Source organism: Megalops cyprinoides, chromosome 7 (assembly GCF_013368585.1).
Source record: "Megalops cyprinoides isolate fMegCyp1 chromosome 7, fMegCyp1.pri, whole genome shotgun sequence".
Lineage (NCBI taxonomy): Eukaryota > Metazoa > Chordata > Actinopteri > Elopiformes > Megalopidae > Megalops > Megalops cyprinoides.
In genome coordinates, this window is record NC_050589.1 from 29,660,250 (window position 1) to 29,684,677 (window position 24,428).

General features: G+C 40.0%; 1 protein-coding gene across 3 annotated transcripts; it reads left to right on the forward strand.

The window, feature by feature from the left end:
- Nucleotides 1–11,054: 11,054 nt before the first annotated feature.
- On the forward strand, nt 11,055–20,090 carry si:ch73-206d17.1 (tyrosine-protein kinase STYK1). Of its 3 annotated transcripts, none has more exons than XM_036534239.1 (10): nt 11,055–11,128; nt 11,690–11,770; nt 12,511–12,657; nt 13,290–13,511; nt 13,921–14,102; nt 14,719–14,802; nt 16,579–16,796; nt 17,153–17,193; nt 19,166–19,262; nt 19,382–20,090. In XM_036534239.1, exons 2-10 carry the CDS (start codon nt 11,722–11,724, stop codon nt 19,551–19,553), a joined length of 1,212 nt encoding a protein of 403 aa, XP_036390132.1. In that variant the 5' UTR covers nt 11,055–11,128; nt 11,690–11,721; the 3' UTR covers nt 19,554–20,090. The 3 variants fall into 3 exon arrangements, with proteins under 3 accessions (XP_036390132.1, XP_036390130.1, XP_036390131.1); XM_036534237.1 differs by lacking the exon at nt 11,055–11,128 and adding an exon at nt 11,150–11,510; XM_036534238.1 differs by lacking the exon at nt 11,055–11,128 and adding an exon at nt 11,150–11,510 and having other exon boundaries at nt 13,293–13,511.
- The last annotated feature ends 4,338 nt before the right edge of the window (nt 20,091–24,428 follow it).

Below are 24,428 nucleotides of genomic sequence, written 5' to 3' on the forward strand. Positions count from 1 at the left end.
AAAAATAATACTTTAATCTTGCTTAAAATGTTGAAAAGAATGTTTCATCTTTAACTTTATGCCTTTTGGAGATTCTACTCACTTAACTATTCACAGTAACAGAAATTTTGACCAACTTTTGCATGCCACTGTAATGTTGTTAATGATGACAAATTTATAATTTTCAGACTTTCAGACAACACTTAAATGCTGCAAGGCGGTCTCCGTGGAAAAATAAAGGTAGAAGTCATGTTTACAAAAATTTCTTTAAAAGGTTTTTAATGACATATTTTTCAATAAAAAATGCACTGCACTGTTTTTAGAGTAATTGCAGAGGTAAGAGCCAGACAACTCAGCACTACAAAGCCCACCAAGTGGAATTAAGGTGACGTTAAGTGCAGAATTTATACCTGTAACATTTACACAGAACCTTTAATAGCAGAGCTAGGAGAACTCTGGGCACCAGACAAAGCACACATTAGACAGAAGTAAAGTAAAATCACTTTATTTTATAACACGGCATGATGAAACAGGCTTACAAACACCACTACAACATAGTACTACATGTATATGAATATCCAGTGGCTTTAGAAGGTATTCAGAAACTTTTTGCACACTTTGCACACTTTGCACAGAGGGCTCCATCATTATGAAATGGAAGAAGTTTGGAACCACATGGACTCTTCATAGAGCTGGCCATCCAGCCAAACTGAATAACCGGGCCAGAAGGGCCTTGGTCAGGGAGGTGACCAAGAACCCAATAGCCACTCTATCAGAGCTTAAGAACTCCTCTGCAGAGATGAGAGAACCTACTGGAAGGACAACCATTTCAAAAGCACTCTGTCAAACAGGTCATTATAGTAGAGTGGCTAGACGGAAGCCACTCCTGAATAAAAAGCATATGATAGCCCACCTGGAGTCTGCCAAACAGCATTCAAAGGAATCCAAAGGGAATATAGAAAAAGATTCACTGGTCTGATGAGACAAAAACTGAACTTTCTGGGCTGAACTCCAAGCACTACATCTGGCAAAAACCAGATACTGCTCTTCACCTGACTAATACCATCCTGACAGTGAAGCATGGTGGAGGCAGCATCGTGCTATGGGGGGGGGGGGGGGGGGGGGGGGGTTTCTCAACAGGGATGGGGATACTGGTCAGAATTGAGGGATGCCTGAATGCAGCCAAATACAGAGAGGTCCTTGAAAGCCTGCTCCAGAGTGCACACAAAACCAGAACCATACAGCCAAGAGTTGCTTCAGCCTCTGAATGTCCTTGAATTGAACCCCATAAAACAACTGTGGAGGGACCTGAAGATGGAAGTTCACAGATTCTCCCTATCCAATCTGACTGATCTTGAAAGGATCTGCCACGAAGAGTGGGAGAAACTGCCCAAATCCAGGTATGCAAAGCTTGTAGAGACTGGAAGGCTCAAAGCTGTGATCGCTGCCAAAGGTGTGCAAAGAAGCTGGCCAACACTTCTCTCATAAATGAGTAGAAAAGAACAAAAGGTTAAAAGAAAACAATTTAATTTTAAAATACAACAAGCCAAAGATGAAGTCACCAGCTTATGCACCAACAGCAGAGACAAAGTGAGCCTTCCACTGTGCTGCAGCCACACCTGTATTTAATCAGGTCTTAATCAGTAAGGTGTGGCTCGTTACCCAATAGGCTGGCTCCCCAAACAAATTGCCAACATGTGCACACAATTAAATGATTGACACACAATTGACAATATACAATTAGCATAAAGGGAGGGGTGGTGACGGCTCTCCTTCACAGGTGCTTCTACAAAGTATTGAATAAAGGGTCTGAATGCTTATGAAAATGAAATTTTCAGAAGAACAGTATACAACAGAAATCACTTCTGTCAAAATTCAAATTCCTAGTGCCATAACAGCAGAATGCACTGTCACTGTGAATATGCAAACGCAGCAGATCATCGGGACATTACCTGTTCATTGCGGAGCCGCGCAGATTTGCAGTCCCACATCCATCTGTTCCCTCCCTTTTTCAGAGCAGGTCACCACCAGAAAGGCACATTAATTACATTACCTTCCATCCCAGCTGCTTAGCAGACGGCCTTATGCAAAGCGTCTTGCACAGTCTACGGAGCATTCACTTGGACAGCTGGATATATGCTGAGGAAATTCAGGTTAAGTGCCTTGCCCAAGGGTGTAACGGCAGCAGAAGTCTGGGCTGTCTCTGAAAACTGAAGAACAAAACAAGGTAGGTGTTATGACTTTGGTTATGGGTATTTTGCCCTGAACAATGTACCAGCAGATTTTGACCCTCTTATTTTAATCATCTCATAGCCCCTACTCTATAATTCACTTTTCTGTATGTGTCTAAAACTGTGGCCAGTGGTCATGGAGTTGGTGTAACCTGCTGAAAACAGAGTCAGATAAATCATGTCCTAAGCCTAATAATGCCAGAGGGTATTGCACAAACCACCCAAATATTAAATATAGGGGTAAACAGCAGAAGAATGTGGTCCATTCAGTGTTTAACCTTTATTTGTCTTGGTTTCAGATAGTTTCCTCCACATACGCAAGAGGCAGAAGTTGAAATCCACACACTGTTCATTTCCAGAGGTGTTGTATAGATAGTGAAAATGCTATCTTGAGCCCCTCCAAGGCCCAAAAGAATCTTCTTCCACAACACTGATTCAGCTAATCGCTTCTTCATGGAAAACAGAAGAAGAAGCTACCAATTTCTCACCTCCTACTCCACTCACTCAGTCCTGCCCGGACTACTGCAACTTCCTCCTGTCTGGCTTCCCTTTCAACACCATCTGACCTCTCCAGAATGACCTACCTTGCTTAGGCAGGTTAACAACTCTCTCCACCATCTCATTCTGAAGCCTCACCTGTTCAGACTTCACCTGAGGTTGTCTGACTCCAATCTGGTCCAACCTGTCAACTGCCAACATCTCAGTCAACTGTTTTTGTACTCGTAGACAAATACTTTTCTAATGGTCATGTTTTTCATAATAGCTAGATTCATGTTGTAATTAGAAGAATGGCTCTTTGTGGAGCCATTCTTCCATTATAAACCATTATAAATAGTTGCATGCAGATTTGCTATTTATTTACTGTTAAGTGCTGTGTAAGCCAACTTCAAAACAGGCATTTGTGCCATGAATATTATTATTAGAAGTAACTGTAGAAATTGTATTAGGATAACAGTTATAATGGTAGTGCAGATACAGATAGATAATAGTTATAATGGTAGTACATATAGTTTTGCTGATCCAGGGAACACAGCCCCAGTTTGACATGGCTGGTGTGGAATAGATTATTTAAGTTTTGATTCCTTGTCTGTGGGCACAAAAACCTCCAAGCATGCTTGCACCACCTCTGGGCTGACACTCCTTTCTGTGGACTCAACAGATTTTCTCATGCCCTGGTGAGAAGTCCTGGGGTCATAGTCAACTGGGATATAACTTCACCACACCTGTAACTCACCTTAAGATGGGCGCTGGAGAGCCACTTGGTGCTGGTTCACCCTTCCCTGCAGTATTTAGCTGGTAGAGGACACTCTTCTGTAAAGACAACAAATGGAGATGCAGCCACTTATTCTTTGAACTTTTCACCTACAATTCACTTTAAAGGAAGAGGCCAGCACATAACAGCTGGAGTTGACTTGTTTGTATAGGTCAGACTACTGCCCATTCTCATGCCTCTCGACTAGGGGTGAAAACGTCCTTGTTGGATTCTGTATCTGCATGCTTCAGGTGGACGTCATGCAGCATCTGCAATGCTAGCTCCCATGCATCAGCCTGTACCATCCTCTCACTACCCTGGTGGAAATTTGACACCTCATTGAAGTCTCTTACTATAGACCCCTTCAAGGGGGCATCAGTCTATCACTAATAAGTCCTTAAATAAAGCAATGGTAGTACCTGGGAAAACCTCAGAAAGGCTCCTAGCTGGGATATGTTGGTTGAGGTCTTTACCATGTTCCCTTTTTCTGGGTTGGGTGAAGTCCTACTTTGAGAGAACATCACTCAGGTAGTGAACCCTGCTCCTGAAAAACACTAGGGACTAGGGAAAACAGCAGCATCAACCAGGTACAAAGGCCACCACAGCTGTAACAGTTCACTACTGTGCATTAGAAGCAGGCACATAGAAGACAAGGTCCTTTCCATTGCCCACACACTCTTTTCCCTTTAAAAGGATATTCAGCGTGTTTCTTGCCTTGTCTTTGATAGCTTTCAGATCAGTTTCCACTGGTGTATTGTTTCTTAGAGGTTTTGTTCCACAGCAGACTTCTGGATCACTTTGAAGCAGTTTGCTTAGACATTCTGTCTCAGCACAGTTACCATAGGGCCAAACTGATTTTTTTTCATTTGCTGTGTACTCTGGGACAAAAGAAACCCCTAAGAAAACACCATTGCACTTGTCACAAGGCCCCACTTGGAAGTATGCATTTTCTTCCCAGTTTCGTTTGAAAGCTGTGCATTTGACTGACTTTGGAAATCTGATTGCAGCACCCTCGTCTCCATAAGTGACAGCATGAGACACATAACCATGCCATGTGTGCAGACAAGAGAGAGCAATCATTATTTTTTTTGTATCTTGACCCTTACAGGACAGAGACGCCCCATAATATTTGATCGGGTCATTAACTCCTACTTCCTCACGGTGACAGACACAGATTACTGTAGCTTCCAGAGTGTAGACATTCCTTTTTCTGCTGTCTGGCAGTTTCATTTTTCCCATGATGTCAGCAAGACATGCCAGCACTCCCTGCTCATTTTCATTACCTGTAATGCAGACCACCTGAAAGATTTGAATTGTAAAGTAAATGTTCATCTAAGATATCGAATGTGTTTCAAATCAAAATTGAAAAGCATGACAAGGTGATATGTCATGATACAAAAAGGAAGTATATCATGAGATATTTGTACTTACTACATACATGAAAATAGTGGGTAGTGATATCAGGGACTTTCTCATTTATAAGTTCAAATTCTGGGGTACTTAAAATTCAAGAAATAGCTGTGAATGGGTCATGGCACCTGTTTCAATATTGACTTATGTATTTCAAAAATGACTTACCTTTATATGAGTCAGATATTCAAACACAACGATATGTGGAAGTAACTCTACGGTACACCACATTGAATCTTGACATCACACTCACTGCGTCCAGAAGAATAGAAAACGGTGTCCGATGGGGCACGTGGGTTTTGTACTTGAGAAAAGGATCTGGAAAGAGTCCTTTCAACTGATTCAGATCTTCCTTTGTGAAGAACTGTGCAGGGGTAAGCTCCGGCTTGTGAATGTATCCCAAAAACAGGATGCAGTGAAGAGCCTTGAAAGCAAGCAAATTAGCACAGTAACATTTCTGCATGTTCAAAAGATCTTTCTAACTCTTGGATGACTGTTGGGGTTCAGAGGCAGTTAATATGCAGTTAACCCGCTTTGGCAGGTTGAAACATCTGTAACGTGTCACATGGTCTACTTTATCTGCCTCTTGCTTAAACAATCAGAAGTTTAGTATTATTGTACAAATGGGGCAGCAGTGTGGAATATAAGTAAGCAATGAATATGAGAAAAAAAATCATATTATTCATAATAATACATTTCTTTGCAAGTATACTGTCATAGAGGACATGGTACTTTCATTACCTCTTCCACGTATACTTTGATTTCTTCATGCTTCAAGTAAAGTGCAAGGAATTCTTGAATGAACTTGTTTCCACATGATATAAGTGTTCCCTTTGGTCCATTTTGCTGTCTCCTGTGCCATTGAAAATAATTATCATCATTTTAAATTGTGTGGACAGGTGATTTCTGACACATGCTTACAACAGATATTAAATTTACCTGTTCACAGCTCTCATATGTCTGTCATAAAAATAAGCTGTACTCATAATATTCAAGTATCTGTCATACTGTGTATATACAATTTTCTCTGTATTTAACCTTTTAGGAACACCCAGGTATTTCATGTGTTAACATAGTCCCCCTACACAAAATGCAATTCATCATGCGTCTATAGCTGTTTTCCACTATTTGTTCAGAGCAACAAAATAATGTTCTCATCTCTCATTGTAGCTACAAAACGCGCTAGTTTTTTGGACATGTAGTGTATTAGTCCAATAAATCGTATTGGATTAAGTTTAAGATAACTAACTACCTGCTTTCCTTTTGGCTGGACTGCATCTAATAGGACAGTGATCTACTCGGCGCATTACGGTATGAGGTCCGCAGCTGGAGTGAAATGCCTCTCTTTACTGTGTATTCATGATCAACAAGTCGATACGTCACGTGACTGCTACTTTTAAAACATGGGTCATCAAAGTTTGCTTCCAATTAAATAACTTCGGCATACTCTACCAGGACTGCGCGCATGATGTCACAATACCAACCTCCGCTACTTAGTTACCACGCAGTAACCTGCACGCATCAAAGGCTGCTACAGTTGCTACCGAAAGAAATTCCCTCATGACATAGTACGTTCATGTATCCTTCAAAATGCTTGATTATGCGGCAAACTGTTAAGGCAAAAATCACCATTTTCTTGATAATGATATATTTTGCGGCGTAGCAGTTGTCAACAGCTATGTATGCGGACACCGTTGGCCTCATCACTGAAATCGTTTCTGACAGTTTCTTCCATTGCTATTTAATGTGCTCGCGGTCCCGATTTTGCTTCTATCCATAGTGCGACGCTTGGAGTGATAGGCCTACGTTGTGTTTGGTGGACTAGTGACCTGCACATGAGAAAGCACCACAGTATTATGAAATACTACAGAATGAACACTTTGTTTAGTCTAGTGTCTACACAGTGTACCTGAAGAATATTATGGTAATACATTTACATTTACATTTATTTATTTAGCAGACGCTTTTATCCAAAGCGACGTACAAAAGTGCATACAGTAAGTATAGCGACAGCATGGGGACAGGAAGTGTACAGTTCCACAATGAGACAGTTTAATAATAAACTGATATGACATAAGATACTTTCGATATACGATGACTACGAAGTAGCCTACTGCACTACAATATGTAAAGCATTTGCTACGTGTCCTACCTGTAATCTACAGCACCAAATATGGTACTGCAGCCGGCCGACACCAGACTGCAGTATGGTACTGCAGGAAATTTATATAATATAAATTAGTTATTACCTCATTAGTGTTTATATACCTTCGCTACTTTAGTTAGTAAATATTTTGAGGTAACGTAAGAAAAATACTAAAATATCTTCTGAAAGATGGTGGATTTTCTCTATTTCATATTTCTTATTTGGAATTAGTATTTACGTTTATAAAAGTGTCATTATTTGTCAATATGCAGCAGAGATAATGGGACACATGCAACAAGTCTACTGCAGTGGTCCACAGTAGTATAACATTCTACAGCATTTATTTCATCACAACAAAAACACGGACAATTATACTAATATGCACTTAATCACAACAAAGGGTATTACCATGGTGTTCTGCAGAATACTCCAGTACTCTGTAATAAATACTATAGTTTATTACAGTAGTCTATGCGATAATATCTTTTTCACGTAGACGTCGTATCTGTAGATGGGGGTTAATTTATTAGACAGTTGTCAACTGTCATTTTCGTTTAACGGTCCGAACACTCTTGGGGATTTCTTCCGCGGAAGAATACTCAGCATTCCATTCCAGGCTGTTCCACGATATTTAGTTGTGCTCGACTATGCATCATCACTATGACTATATTGACTAGGCCTATGCATCGGAAAACAACAACAACAACAACAACAAAGTAACATTCATAAAAACCACAGCGTTAATGGAGTGGAGTTTTGCACTTCTTTCACATTAATAGTGCAAATTTAAAAACACCCATGAATTTAAATAGTGCAATCTGAGTTGGAGGATGCTGGCGGTTACATGTGAGTAGTGCCAACGATTTAGATTATATGCAGTAGTTTAAGATTGGTTATGCTATTTTGAAATAAGTAAATAAATATATTATGTAAAAAGTATATTCCTATGGCAGCAGTAAAATGTTATAAGGTAAGTGCAAAAATCAAAAGACTCAATCAGCTAGAAAATTCGACGAGAGAGTTAATCATCATGGAATATGGAAGAAAGCAGAACTGGGGAATTGTTCGAAACTTTAAGAATTAATCGAGGTGGAGTTACAATACAAAACGTCCAATAAGTACATTTAAATTTCATCCCTTGCAGACAAGTAGGATTTATGCAGAAATGATTGTGTCTTGATGGGATAACTTGATAACTGCTGAAGCACCTTAACGACACTGTTATCGTTATTGCTCTGCAGTTACATAAACTGATATGAAAAGTACGTGGCTTGTAATTAAGCTAGTTTTAACGTTTTATTATTTAGTTATCTTTAGCTGCATCTGGGTAAGTCTGATACCCGATTTAATCAGAACTGCTACATTAACATACAGACTAAGTTTAGCTTACGAATTTGCACCATTTAGTCGTTACATGCTTTTGAAAATGACAAAATCGCGAACAGAACAACATGAACAGGACACAAATATTTTTAAAATCTCTTTCATATTTCACTTTGTATAACATAAATTGAATAAAATTTAAATGAAATAAAATGTCACCCTAAAATATTGGTAATGTATGTTTTCATTTTCAGAATACAACATTTCTAACTGGTTACAGGCTTAGTGGCCAGTAACAATACTCTATTCAGCGCAAAATGCTTGACATCTCATGAATTGCTAGGCCGATACAAACAATACATTTTATTTCCTTGATCTTGGGAGTACCCCCTGTCTAATTTATTTAAATGAACATTGCTTAAAAGCATGACGATTATATTTTAATCAGATTGAGGCATTTACATTCTAAATTCAAATGACCCTCTAAACAGAAACCATTGCCCTGACCAGTGTCACATTTTGCAAACTGAATTTTATACTATTACCACTGTTAGCCACATGATGTAGGGAACATTTGTGAAGTTATGTTGAAATAATTGCCTTTATGAGGAACACTTGAAATCACCTCTGATTAACCTCTGTACTTTCTAGACAAAACATGGCATGCACAACATTTTTACTGGTTTCTAATAAGTTTGTTCACTTTGTCTGAGCTTGAATTTATGTGAGTTCAGTTAATAAAGAAACAACCATCAAAAACATATTAGTTTGCTTGTTGGTTCTGTGTAACAAGCAACACACACCGGTGGAAGTTCAGGTAAAAGTAACTTATCATATTACCAAATTTTGTTTTATATATTTATGCCTTTGTTCTTACTTGTAGAGAATGAGCTGGAGTTTTATCATCAATGTGAATTCAGCATGAATAGAGTTTCACTGGATTTCCGTTAATGTTTAAGTCAGAAATCATGCTGGGAGGAATGAGGGACTGAGTGGCATTGTGGCAATACAATTCTTGTACAGTGGAAGAAACAGCAGCTGTAGCACAGTGCTTTAATTAGCAAATTTGTTGAATTTTAGCATTGGTCTGAATGTAGCGTCATGGTAGTGAGAAGTCGTTTTTTGTAGCTGTACATAAATTTGTACTTGCACAGTGTTAGCTAAAAGTCATTGTGGGTGTGCAGTAAAGTACCTGCAGATGTTTATTGCCTTTTGTGAAGCTTTAAAAATGCAGATAAGTAAATGATAGTTCCATGATGTCCCCCAAGAGTATGTACAGCATCGATAGCAACAGGACCAATGGTAATTACCGTTGACTGGCATGAAGCGGTACACAGCAGTAGTATTGACAGGGGAACTAAATAATTAGGATTCAATGATCTTAAATCAGTGGAATGTGCAAAATGTCAGCCGAGAATCAGATGCATAGCTCATGTGTAATTACACATGGTGATACCGCATGTCTAATTTAGTTGTCTGAATCAGCTAACATAATCGATCTGAGATAGGACATTATCTCACGCCGCTATGATAAGTAATAGCGAATGAGATCTGGCTTGTCAAAGTCCAAGTTCAAAGTAGGTTTAAAGTGTCTTCCAATCTAAAGAAGGGCAACGTGATCACTCAGTCTGTTGTATTGGGCAAAGACCTACTTAGAGTTTCCCAAAAGCAAGCAGAGCTTGTGTATCACACTATACTATTGAGGGGAAGTATAAATAGTCCATTCTTTTTAGAGGAATCAAAGGCACCTGTAACCAAGCAATGGAAATCATGTTTGTCGATATGTAACAAATGGGAGACAACTTTTATGAACTATGGAGATGCCAGCGGAGAGCCTTCTCAGACTGTAAGCATTGCAGGTACTATAAGATAATGTTCTCTGAGTTTCTGTCCCTTGTTTTCTACCATGTGTATACTCAATTTGTACAGTGTATTCTATTTCCAAAACCTTGTTTTTACCAATTTGTTACACTGAACATTGATTATACCATCTTGAGTTCTCTTACTTCATTTGCATCATATTCTTTATGTCTACATTAAAATGGGAATGTATTAAATTATGAATCTTTTTATTCATGAGAGGTAAGGTATTGTATCTTTTCTGGTGTACACGTCTGTTGTTCTGGAGTTAAGTTGCTTCCTGCGAATCAGTGCTGAAATTAAAAAGTCATATTCATAAGATAGCAGCCCCTTCATTTATGTTGTCCAGCTTTATCCTTGATAGCAACTCAACCTATATCCTGTCTTTTAAACCATAAGATATGATACAGAAAAATGGGTATTTAAAGGTGTCTTCCATTGTTTACAGCTATAAGACAACACATGTGTATGTGACAATGCAAATCATTTCAGACTGTGTGAGTGTAGTTTTAATATCAGTGTCGTTTTAACAACAGGCCCCTGTGAATGGAATATACTCTGTGCGATGACATTACCCAATGATATCTAGTGTTAATGATAAACCAACCGCTTATGGAAACACCTCACATGTGCAGGCGCCTTCCAAGGTTATGCGATTTAATGTGAACTTTTTTTACACAGATACGTTTGCCCGGCGGCAGTTACAAAATACAGCAGTTAAGTTCTAGAATGATGTTGGTGAACTTTGCTGGTTCACCTTTTCCTTTTCGTTTCCTGGTTAGATATTAACGGGATTCTAGACAAGCTGTCCAGTCTTCTTTAAGGTCAGTGTCCGCACAGCCAGATGAAAACAAGCTAACTTCCTTGTTCCACTGTAAGAACAGCTTTGATGTGGAGTGAAAGTGGAGACGTAATTCCAACACTCTGGTAATGATTTTGCATTCCGCGCTCATTAAACACCTTTCTCGCTCTCAACGTGGTTTTAAAAGTGTTCCCTTTCGTGGTTTCTGTTATCGATTGTTAAGTTAAAGAGCAGCAAAACAGCTGCTGGTAATTGACGCGTTACTCCTTTGGAAGACAGCGGTTGGATTAGCACAAAACCAGAGTTGCCGCTAATGCTGGTTGACCTGCACCTGAAAGCCCTTACCTGTTTGCGCATCAATCCCGGAGTTCCCCATTGACTCAGATCGAACTGAAGTCAAAATAACTATGCAGAGCCACATGCGCACTTCTGTATTGTCGGGGTTGAACCAGTTCTCTCCCAGATTTCAAAACGGAAGTTAAATGCGGTTGTCATTCACGGTTGGAGGTAAGGTTAATTCAGTATATTAAACGAGCTAAAGCAGCAAAAAATCTAACTTGTTTCGGCGAGTAAAATTCAGCTGGGAGGTTTTGGATTTGACTGCACCTTTGGAAGTCTCCTCTACCTACGATGTTTCTTTTTAAAGTTATTTGAAGTTTGTGACATTTGTCTGTGATTTCACTCAGATGTGAGATATGCCGAAAAGTCAACGTCTCCAATGGATATACAGAGTCCTCAGTGCAACAGTACCTCCGAAGATCACTGTGGTAGGTTGGGGTGCTCTGCTTTGAATTGCTTTGCTGTCTTTTAACTTGCTTTCTTCCATTGTAAACTAATGAAGCAATTGACCATCCTCACTATCCCCTTTCTTAACTATCCTGTGTAGCTAAATGTAGTGGTTACGTCTTAGAACTTTAAGAATGACGTTTTAGTTAAAAAATATGTATCCTATGTATTTTTGACCTTTACCATTTATCCTATATCCCGTTATGTTCACTGTCACCCCCAATTTTTCGTTATATCATAATTTCATTTTTCATTATGTTCCTTTGCATTATTTTTCTCGAATGTGTTCTGTGGTAAATTTAATTTGGAGAGAGTCAGTGGGTAGATGGAGTATATTTCTGACTTTCATGACTTAGAATAGCGATAGTAACACTGGCATAAGGAAATTCTCATTTTCAGCTCATCATTTTACACTCGGATAAACTGGGACTAGGGCTACCTAATACACAATACCAGGAGGATGTAACCAACCAGTATGTCAAAAAAATACACACACACAATGTAAAAGCTTCCTCTTTCTGTGTGTCCTGATTAACATTTTCCGTTTTTTCTGAGGAAATGTTTGTGTATTGGACCACAGTTGTAGCTACTGGCCTTACATGCATCATGGCATCTGTTTCTGCCAGATGTTTCCCCTTGGATCACCTTGGATCTAGTATCCTGATCATACATCTGAAGTTGGCTTGTGTTTTATCTCTCTTTTTCTTTCTGTGTGATGCAGCTGAAAGATCAGGCCCGCTTGCTCTGATCATCATTCCAGTCCTCCTGGCGCTCAGTACTGTGGTGGTGGCCACTCTTATTGTACGCAGTGTCTGCTGCAAGAGGCAGGCACCAGCAATCACCTCAGTCTCCATCAGTAATGGACATGGTAAAAAAAGTTTGTTATATGTTGTAAAATCTGCAAAAGTGTAAAAGGTCTCTATTTCTGCCATCTCTTGGCAAGACCCTTACAGTGGTCTGGCCATTTTAAGTCGGGGCTGGAAATGAGGAGCTTGGCTAAACAGACACACAAAGATGACTGAAAGGCAGGCATAAACCTTTGGAGTGATAAAGCCCAAGACTGAATGAGTCATTTTCTTCCACCCACTTTGGTCTCTGCAAATATCACTTAACAAAGCATGGGATGAGATGCTTTGGCAAAGGTCTACTGGCTGAAAGCTCATCTTATTAAATGAGAACTGAAGTTTCATTTATTTCTACTTTAATGTTCTTTCTTCTGTGCACTTGTCCAGAGCTTGGTTGAGTGTGGGGGACATTTTGGGGTAGCGTTGTGGTTTAGTGGTCAGGAGCAGGGCCGATAACTCAAAGGTTGCTGGTTTGATTCTCTGGTAGCACATTGCTGTTGTACCCTTGGGCAAGGTACTTAACCCAAAATTACCTCACTATATATGTAGCTGGAGAAATGTATGAAGAAGAACTATGTAAGTGACTTTGGATATGAATGATTGCATGTTAAATGTTGTTTTGCTTTCTTTAAGTGATTTGTGTTCTTCGTATCAGCAGGTAAGAGCGACTGTAGTGCAGGGCGGGACTCTGTGCGCATCAGCACCGTGTCAGGGACCCTGCGGTCAGCCCGGGATGCGCTCGGCCCGTGGGAGATCCCGGGAGACTGTGTCCTGGAGGAGGTGGAGTTTCTGCAGACGGGACGTTACGGGCCAGTCTGCAGGAGCCGCCTGAGCAGAGCGGGCGTCACCACCACGGTGGTGGTCAAGACACTCCGAGGTATCTAGGCACCGTGCGGGCAGGCAACTCATTGAGGGGATTGGATCATGTGTCACGCTGTTGGTGTTCCATTGAGATTTATAGCATGGAGACAGACTTACTCCAAGTAAAATGTCACGTGGGTAATATTTCAGTTGTAAATGTCAGTATCCCTGGCTGTCTGTTGAGTGAACAGAACTCTGGACATTTGACTGAAGGGTTGTTGAGGATCTGAGTTACAATTGTATCCTCCCTGAGCAAGGCAGTATAAAAGTCTTAATTTGGAATTGATGGTTAATAAACAAAATAAGGATCTGGTCTTTTGTCAGTGATTGTGCAATTCCAGAATTCAGGTTCATTCACTGCACATTCTGGAAATGGCAGCAAGTGGCATGAATCCTGTGGAATCCTGTGCTCTTCTCTGCATCAGATAGTACCAGTGAGCCTGACGTCAAGGAGTTTGTGGACTGGGCTCGCTTTCATGCCACCGTGTGCAAGAACGAGAATCTGGTGCAGATGCTGTTCTGCCAGACCCAGCGGCTGCCCATGTACCTGGTCCTGGAGGCTGTCAGTCCCGGAAACCTGCTACACTTCCTCTGGACCCTCCGGAAAGTAAGATCCAACCGGATGAGTGCCTAGAACCTGAGCCACATTTCCACAGGCTTACTAAAAATTAATAAATAAATGGTCTTTGTGAGCGATGGCTGTTGGGGGTGATAACGGTTTACGGTCATTTTCAGTCATTGGTTAATTTGTGACATAAGCAACTCTGTGTTATGTAATAGCTATCAGGAAGTTCACAGTTGCATTGTGGGAGAAATGCTGTTTTAAAGTGATTACCTTGCCTTTTTCATAAAACATGCCTGATATTTGTAAAGAAGTATCATCATTCAAAACATTCAGAAATTACCCAGGAAACATGATTGCATGACTATCATAAGCAAGTTTGTTTTTGCATTGTGTTGACTTTTGTATCACTTCCTGATAAACATTCAAGGTTCCACAAAACTGCAGTCTTTAGGTGATCATCTCTAAAAGAATGCAGCCCTACAAAATTCTGTTAGATCCAGTCCACATAGTTAATATACTGTATCTTGGGTATAAATTACTGTAGACAGTCATATCAGTATGACCTATCTGTGAAGATCATAAATTGTGTACATATCAAGTATATACATATCAACCTTTGTAATTTATGTAAGACTTACCATGACTTGGTGCTCTTCAGGGGGATTCTGGGACATCAAGTCAATCACAGCACTTTTCAGAGCGGTCCGTGTATATGGTGGCAAAGCAGGTGGCAGCTGGTCTGGTAAGTGTCATGCACCATTTAGTTCATATTGTTGAGGCCTGAGATAATATTTCAGTCTGAATTAAAACCCGGGACTCGTAAATCAATCCCCAAGGAAAACAAAAACATTCATAACAAAATAAACAATTTGAAATCCTATTAGTGTTGCCGTCTGTCCATGTCAGCTCTTGAGCAGTTGTGGCTAATCCCAGTTCTGAAGATGCACATGGGAGTCTTTGTTTTTATTCAATGCCAGGTGACTAAGCCTTGTAATTTTTGACTTCACTGACTTTTTGCAGAATATATTCTCTCCAGACAAATTGCAATGAGCCATAAACTGCAGATTGTGATGTGCTGGTCCCACAGCTCCCCTCATTTTCACTGCGAATCAAAGAGAAGCAGGGTCTGAAATTATCCCTGCTGGGAAATAATAACCAACAGCAGAGTAAATCCAACAGCAGATCAAAACCAGTGGCAAAGGCCCAGATTCAGTTTAACAGCAGGGCACCTTGTCCTCAACATTCAGATTTACTTTTATTAGCTTTCTTTTCATCACAGTCCTGAGGTCGGAAGTTCCTGATATGAATATGAAAAACATGATAAAAATGTAACACTTGCTTAAATGTGTGGTTCAAAGATAAGGACAGTCAATTGTGGTTACATATCTAGGACATACTCAGAGGGTGTAGTCCTTACCGTTTTATTCAGATAAAAGCATGTTTCAGTTCATTCAAAGTTCATATGTGAAACGTAGACAGTGATTAACTGCCTAAAAAAGTCAAGAAATGGAGTTTTCTCCTTTGCTTTAGCTACCTGCTTTATGTGACACTTGTGAATTATTTCTAAAAGGACAGTGTCTTCAGGTGGATGCGGTATATTTTATACTACAGTTCATTGGCTAAATCACTAAATAACACAGCAAGAAGAGCAAGAGGAAAACATGTAGAATGTCTGTGCTTTCTGTCATATAGTATATTCTCCAAAGAGGCAGTAGATGGCATGATTGAGAAGTTGCGTGCACCGGGAACTGTGACCTTACTTTCCCATTCAAAGCCGCCTATTGCCAGGTTCAATAGAAGAAAAGAATGACATGCAAATAGATTTGCATATTGAACGCCATAACTAATGGTTCAGTCTGTAAGGTTTCATAACAGAATTGTTTGCATAGTTCTAGTGAGAGTGGATGCTGAATGAAGTTCAGTGAAGATGTATACATACAGCTACATCAGGTAGTATCTAGTCAAATTATTTTCGGAGATTCAAAACATTATTTAGTATTTGACATTGTATTGTTTAAATTGTTTCACTTTATTTTCCCACTCTTAATATCTCTAGAAGGATTCACTATTTGAATAGCATCTAGATATAATTTTTGGAGGCTGTCATGTCTAGTTTACAGCCATTAGAGCCATTTTGCTTGAGCCTTTTCTGGTAATAAACCCTTTTCTTTTATTTGCATGTGGTTTTGTTGCTGGAACACATCCTCGTATTAGTTGCCATAAAAGTGGGTTTCCATGTTAGCGCACAGGCACATTCCTTGCATTAAACCTTCCAGGACCAGGAATGGCCACCATTGCTCTAGAATGTCTCAAAACTGTCACACTCTGCATAGACAGAGAGACATGGTTGCCCACGCTTTTGCTGAACATGGGCATGAGTGTTCACTGAAATTCCACTAGATGGCAGTATAGCACTAGACATTGTAACTCTTTTCATGTCTGCAATCCTTGGTGGAGGAAAAAAGAAGACTCAGCATGCGACATGCAATGTGTGAAACGTTTGTTTTGCGTTTCCCAGGACTACTTGTCTTCGGAGCACAGGCTGATCCACGGTGATGTGGCAGCCCGGAGCATGCTGATTGGCTCTGGGCTGTCCGTGCGGGTCTCGGGCTTGGGTATGGCGTTCGAGGCTTGGCAGACGGGCAAGGTGGCCCAGCGGCGGGCGGCCGAGGTGCCCCTGAAGTGGCAGGCGCCAGAGAGAATAATGAGGCAGCCCATGACAGACAGGAGTGACGTGTGAGTGCACCCGCTACCCTCTTTCTGCTCAGCTGCAGAGGAGGACAGGTTCCAGCTCAAAATCTGGACTGAAATGGCTGTGAAATGATGTAAAGACATGAATGCTTGCTTACTGTAGATTCAGTTTGCCATGGTTTAATTTTGAGGTGGGTGGTGTTTTTGGCAGGGTGGTATTTGAGTTGAAAAGGGAAAATTTTCTACTTCTCAAATTGCTGTGGCTATTGACACTGTAAATATTAAAGGCTGTATCATCACAAATGATGATTGCTGTGTGAAATTGGCCACTTTCATGCCAATTTCGTCCTTATTAAGAATTGTTTATAATTAAAATGCTGTATTGTTTCTATATTTTTTAGGTGGTCTTTTGGTATTCTCCTGTATGAGCTGATCACTTTAGGTAAGGTGGCTTTATGACAGAACAGTATCTTACTGCCATTTGTAAATGAACTGTTGGCCTGTTTATGGTTGAGTGTACGGCTGGGCGGTTTAGCCGTACCGGTATATCGAATAGCTATTTTTAGCGCAATAACAGCTATACCCGGTATGTGGTGTTAGGTTTCTTCTCGTATTGTTTTCGCTTTTGTCATACCTGATGCGGGAGCACAGTTTTCCAAGGCCATGTGAAATGCTTCCGGGGGAAAAAAACGCCACTCGTATCCAGTGACGGCAGGTGAACTGGAAACAGGGGAAGCCCGAACACTACCTCTAAATCTATCATTACTTTCATCCTGTTCCCCTTTATCGTCCTTGATTAACAATAAAACAAATAATTCACAGAATAATCGACACCAATTGCATAATTAGAATAAATGATTATGCTCGCGAAACGCCGCAGATTGTCTGTAGTTTGTGTGTTTGAGAAAGCTACAACGTGAGATTGTTTAATTAACAAGGATGGCATTTATCAATTTAAATTACGTTAAATGCTCATGACACATCACAGCTTTTGTGAGGTCTGTGTTCTAATCGTTATTGTTCATTGCACTCAACCTAACCTAAAAGTTTATTCTCAGTAATTTAAATCGATTTAACTAAATTTAGCTCAGTTTTGTAATTTGAATTTTGTTACACAAGAAAGCTATAATGTGAAACATTTAAGAGAAAGCTTTGGGATTACTTGCCACTTAATTATTGAAATTGCCATCCTTGTTGATAAACAATCTCATGCTGTAGCTTTCACAATAACACAGAAATTTCAGACAATCTATGGTGTTTCGCGAGTATAATCATTTATTCTAATTGGTGTCAATTCTGTGAATTATTTGTTTTATTGTTAATCAATGAGGATAAAGGGGAACAGGTTGAAAGGTAGTGTTTGGGCTTCCCCTGTTTCCAGCTCACCCACTGCCACTGCTCGTATCTATTCAATGTTGATATCAACTGTGTGGCAGGTAATGTTCTCCCTGCCAAACAGAGAAGCATGATTCGTCACTCCACAGAACACGTTTCCACTGCTCCACAGTCCAGTGTCGGTGTGCTTTACACCACTCCATCCGACGCTTGGCATTGGACTTGGTGATGTGAGGCTTGCATGCAGCTGCTCAGCCATGGAAACCCATTCCATGAAGCTCCCGCCGCACAGTTTTTGTGCTTACGTTAATGCCAGTGGAAGTTCGGAAGTCTTCAGCTATGGAATCAGCAGAGCGTTGGCGACTTTTACGCACCATGTGCCTTAGCAGTCGTTGACCCCACTCTGTGATTTTACGTGGTCTTCTGCTTCGTGGCTGAGTTGCTGTTGTTCCTAAACACTTCCACTTTTTAATAATATCACTTACAGTTGACCGTGGAATATCCAGCAGGGATGAAATTGGGCGGCAGTGTAGCACAGTGGTTAAGGAGCAGGACTCGTAACCGAAAGGTTGCAGGTTCGATCCCCGCTGGGATACTGCTGCTGTACCCTTGGGCAAGGTACTTAACCCACAATTGCCTCAGTAAATATCCAGCTGTATAAATGGATAACATTGTAAAGAACTGTAACCTATGTAAGTCGCTTTGGATAAAAGCATCTGCTAAATGAATAAATGTAAATGTAAATTTCACGAACCGTCTTATTGCAAAGGTGGCATCCCTCTCACAGTACCACGCTTGAAGTCACTGAGCTCTTCAGAACGACCCATTTTGTATCACAAGCATTTGCAAATGGAGACTGCATGGCTAGGTGCTTGATTTTATACACCTGTGGCAATGGGTCTGATTGAAACACCTGAATTCAATGATTAACAGGTGTGGCCAACTACTTTTGTCCATGTAGTGTATATGATATACCGGTACGGCTAGACCGCCCAGCCCTAGTTGAGTGCTTTATTATTGTGACAGATAACCAAGTGCTTCTTCATTGTAGACAGCCTTTTTTTCCCTCCCACCCCTAGGTAATCCCCCTTACCCTGAGCTGGAGCCCCTAGAAGTTTTCCCACAGATCCAGAATTCTTATCGAATGAAGCAGCCCGAAAATTGCGGAGGACCTCTGTAAGTGCTCCCAGACCAATTAGTAATAACCCAAAATAGAGACTCAATCGAAAGCTCCTCTTCGCAATGCTACAGGCACTCAACTGACGTGTCACTGTGGCCTCGTTCTGCTCTCACAGGTACGACCTCATGAAATACTGCTGGATGTGGAACTTTAAGGATCGGCCCACGTTCTCCGCCATCATCAAGCTGCTTAAGTCCTACACGCACCTGGCCGAGACCAAAGCGCTTTGCTCCCAGGAGGATATGGACATTTTCGAGTACAGCAAGAGGGCGGGTGTGTTTCCCTGACGGACCGCGCCAAGCCATCGCGCACAGGAAACTGCATGTAACAAAAGGGTGGCCTCCCTGGACCTTTGTTTGGATGTTTATCAGCTGCAGGGAAGAGTTAACTCATTAAGATCTTTCTTCAGTTGAATAAGTATGTTTGAACACCATTATTTAAAGGGGAAACCTGTAATGGGAAGGCCTTGTGGGTTGGACTGTGGAACATTTAAGGTCCAGGAATAAGTAGTTGCAGTCTCACCTTAGACAGGAGCATGTAACTATACAGAATTCATACTGATCTGTGAATACTAGCTATACTGAATTCAGGATTTTAAATGGTGCCAACATCTCATAGTTGGAAGTAGATGTTTAATGGTGTTTGAGTTGTTGCTGGACAAAGAGTAACACGTTTCCACTCTTGCTAAAAGTAGTTCCAGCAAACTTGTTCTCTTTGTTGCACGGATTGGGATTGCACCAGTGATGATAACATGAAGGGAAGTGTTTGTCATACATGACCAAAGTGGACACTTCAAAACCTTTTGCTCGCAAAAGAGTCTTAAAGAGGCCTATGTTGGATAATTGCATAAGTTAATCGCTTGTGTGTGTTTACATTGCATGGATTTGATCTTGTTAAAAAGTTCAGGTGTGTTTCATGTTGAACTGAGTTCTTATTTGCCTGTGAAATGGTGTGTTTGTAATGCTTTTGTGTTGGTATTTCTGCTCCTTAATAAAGAAGATTCAAAGAAATCATCATTTCCACTGATTCCCACGTGAGTTGTGCACCAGCAGTAACACAGAATGTTTTTTTTTTTTTAATTTCCAGTAAGTCTCATTCTTGTAAAGCCAGTCATGTGACCTGACAGAAAATCCCTGACTAATATTTCACAGGAAAAAATTCTGAGAAAAAAAAATTCCATTCAAATCAGCCTGACTTTTGAGAAAGTTGCATCTAAGCCAACTTTACAATGTGAAGAGGACCATAGAAGTGCATTTGAGTCTACAGCTACAGAGCTGGAACAGCATATAGAGTCAAAGTAAGGGTGTGATCGTTTCCTCCTGACTTACAGACCTGGGTCTTTAGCTTGGTTAGCTGATCATGTCTCTTCTTGGGCTGTAGTTTTCCATGTAGTTTGTGAGGGCCAGAGTTCAATTTCTGCTTAGATAGTAACAGTCATATAAATGTGCTCTGGGTAATCTTCAGACTGAGGTTACGGAATTGCCTGCTCCGTTACACTTCGCATTGTAGCGTGTTGCTGCACATCTCATCCCCATGAATAAGTCGCCTTTCTCAGCAAGGTGAATTCAAGAAGTCAGCACATAGATTTAAATGCAATACCCTGCCAGCTTCATGCCCATTTCCATCAAATACATGTAACTCCTTCCCATTAATGAGTCCCTTTAATGCTGGAAAAATGATCACTGTTGCTTTGTGTCAGCTGTCACTACCTTTCGTCCACGGTGACAGTCAATCCCTCAAACAAATACTAATGTAAAATGCCTTGTTGGCCTTTCACCTTTGATAAATGGGAATGTCTGCAATGTTAAGAAGCAGAGCTGTCTCACCTTAAACAGCCCTCCCCACCTCAGTATAAGTGCAGACAGTGCTGAGGTTGGGAAACATGTTCCTCCTACTCCATAAATCAAGGTAGACTCTATCTCTGTACTGAACAGGGGGAGGAGGTGGCTCCTTCCTGTAGATGGATGTGTGAATGGTATTTGGAGCCGTGGATGTACGAACACAGTGGTGTGTGCCTGATTCCCATGGGTGCTGCTATTGTCATTCTTTATTGCTTTAGTGAGATATTAACACCTGAATTGCTCCATAGCAGTAAATGAGTAAAATGCGATGTTTACATTGGCTTGGAGTCATACGGGTATTACTGTACCACGGTGCGATCAGCAGCTTTGCAGACAGAATCATTTGTGGTCTATGGCATATTATGGCTCCTGTATGTAGCCTGCCATATTTTAAAACAGGTAAAACTGACAGTATGAATTATAGCATTTAAAATGGGACTCAGATAGGATGTAGCTTCTTGAACTAGTCTGAAAATGTGTTGAGATGAGGTGAATTTTGCACTTAAGCCTGAGACTGTTTCATTGAGCCTTAGTCTAATGTTCAGAGAGAAGGGGTGCGAAATGCATAGCACTTTGCAATTGAGCAGAACTCTCATGCTTGAGCAAGCAAACCTGCAACAAAGGACTTGAATCAACCTGGTTTTTATTTCAAAAAAAGAGCATTGATTGTAAAACACACAGGTTTAAAAGGTGCGTGCTGGTCGGTATTGTCAGGTGAGTGCAATCTGAGTGCCTCTGACACTCAGGAACATTAACTGGATGGTGATAAACTGATGAAAGCAAAAGAAAGCCAAGGCAATACAAAATAATAGAGGGTTGCAAACATTGCAAAGCAAAATGTGTGTGCTTCCTTTCCCCACTTCCCTACTTTTCAGCGGTCATTTCTTTTCAAAACAAGGCTTATGCTCGAATAAGCCGACACAGAAAGAAAAATCAAGCAAACGATCAGCAATGCCAACATCACCTTCAAACAGAGGTAAGAGACATTTGACAGTGGGTGGCATTGGACCGTATATTATTTCAAACTAAAAACAGTGCACCACTAGGTAGAAATAGAGCCATACATGTGATGTGATTTGCTTTTAACACTCTTTAAAACCGAGAGGGAGGTGACAAACTTTGTTTTTAAAAACTCATTCAAGCAAAATGAAAAAAAAAAACTCGCAAACAAGTATTTCAGCAAAGAAAAGCCACAACAGAAATATTTTTAAAACACCTTTCACTTTTAGTAAAATTCCCAAAAATGGTGTACATAAAAAAGAAATGTCATTGACCATTGTATTGTACAGTGTCATTACTTCCTTAAATATCACTATTAACTGTACACTGGGAAATGACATGACATCAAGAAGAGTAGAAGATGCTCTGAAAAAAGCATTGTTTTATTTTTCGCTTTTTAATAGTACAGCACCCCTTAAAACAGAGGCCTGGCTGCACAAATATTCAGAATGATCTGTTTGGCCGAGCCAATGGAAACACCAAGGGAGTATGATTTCAATCACATATCACATTAATCCAGCATTCAATGAAGTAAACAGTGCTGGGAAACATTACTGTAACTACTACCATTACATTACAATGGCATTACATCACGTAATGCTGAATGAAACAAATGCTAAGTAATACTAGGTAATTGAAGTAACCTGAATCATTGATTCTGAAATAACTGTCACCTCATACATTTCTAAAGTTACTTCAACGTAGAGGGTTAAGTGTTACTGAATGCTATTGACCACCCCCTTCCAAGGGATTTGATCCCATCAGAACAAATAAAGTCAAAATATCAAACAATCAAAGAGCTAGTTTTTCCTCATTGATTGCTTAGGCCGACTGCCGCAAATACAGTGATTCTCCCATGCCAACAAGTGCCAACGAGCCTCAGGTCAGAAGATCAATTTGCTATGCTGGGAACTTCCCTCAGACATCAGCCTCAATCTTACATTCACAGATAATCTCAGACGCTGGTGACTTTTGTCACATTTTTTGTTTTTGCCTTTACCATGGTCTGCAGAGAAGTTCTTACCAAATAAACCTATTATGTCAGAACTGTAACAAATGATCTACTCTGAACATGAATTACGGCTCCTTCTACTAATTGTACATACTCACAAAAACAGCAACATTCACAGCAAGTTGATATTCCTCAAAACCTCTGCCTGAGAGGGGTCTTTCTTTGTTTCATTCACTTGGCATTCAGTACTTAAATCATAAAATCAAGACATTCATTATTTCCAAGAACTTGACTGATTTTCTGTGACTGAAATGGTCACCATTTAATAATTTCACACCTGAATAACCCTTTTGAATGTTGGGAAACCGTCTTTGTGTCTGCTTTCTCTAGTGCAAAGAATCTTGCATAAAATGGAACCAACAATTAAAAGACTTGGAGAGAACATTACATTTACAAGCATTGTCCTATATTCACAGCAATGTAAAACTTTGTATCTGTGGCTGACTGGAATGTTTGCTGTTTTATTACATTTTCCACTTTACAGTTAAAGCACAATGTCCTAAAACATTGAGGCCACTGAAAGTTTCAAAGAAGACCCTAACTGGATAAAAGCATCTTCTCAAATGCTAGAAATACAAGCATTCCTCCATTAAACATGATTGGCTAAAGTCTTGTAACTTATCTCCAGGTTCCCAACAGAGAATAGTTCTCCTTGGCTAACCTGGCTAAGCCAAGGGTAAATATTTGCTGAATACCAATGAACGTATTAACAATCAAAATTACTATTTTGTCATTTACAACTCATGTGACAATGATAATAATATGTGCAATGATAATTATAAAGTTTACATGGAAACAGTAAACTTTAGAGTAGCTGGGCTTAATATACAGAAATTCACTCAAACAACCTAATTACAGAAATATTCTTGGGAATATTACAGGCCATAGCAGTGTGATATTGTATATCCCTATGATTTTAGAAATTTGGTAAAAATGGTTGTATGTACCTTGCTGTTTGAAATAAATCTTAATAAAGTTATAGTATCTGATATTATGAGGACACAGCTTGAGATGGTGTGTAAAATAAATTAAAGGGGATTGACTCTGTATCTCATACAATGGTCTTGTCCTAATCCACATAATCCACATCCAATATACAAGAAAATAAGTCAAGTTCTGGTCACTGGGACTGTCTTAGGTTTTTTGGATGATTTACCATGGAATTATGATGTTTGTTTTTTTTTTTTGAGAAAACCCAATAATCAACTTGGACAAAAAAATGCAATTCATATTTTAACATTGAAATGTTTCTTCCCCTCACAAAATTAAGTCCTTCAGCCACTGTATTTGTTTTCATAGGTCAAACAATT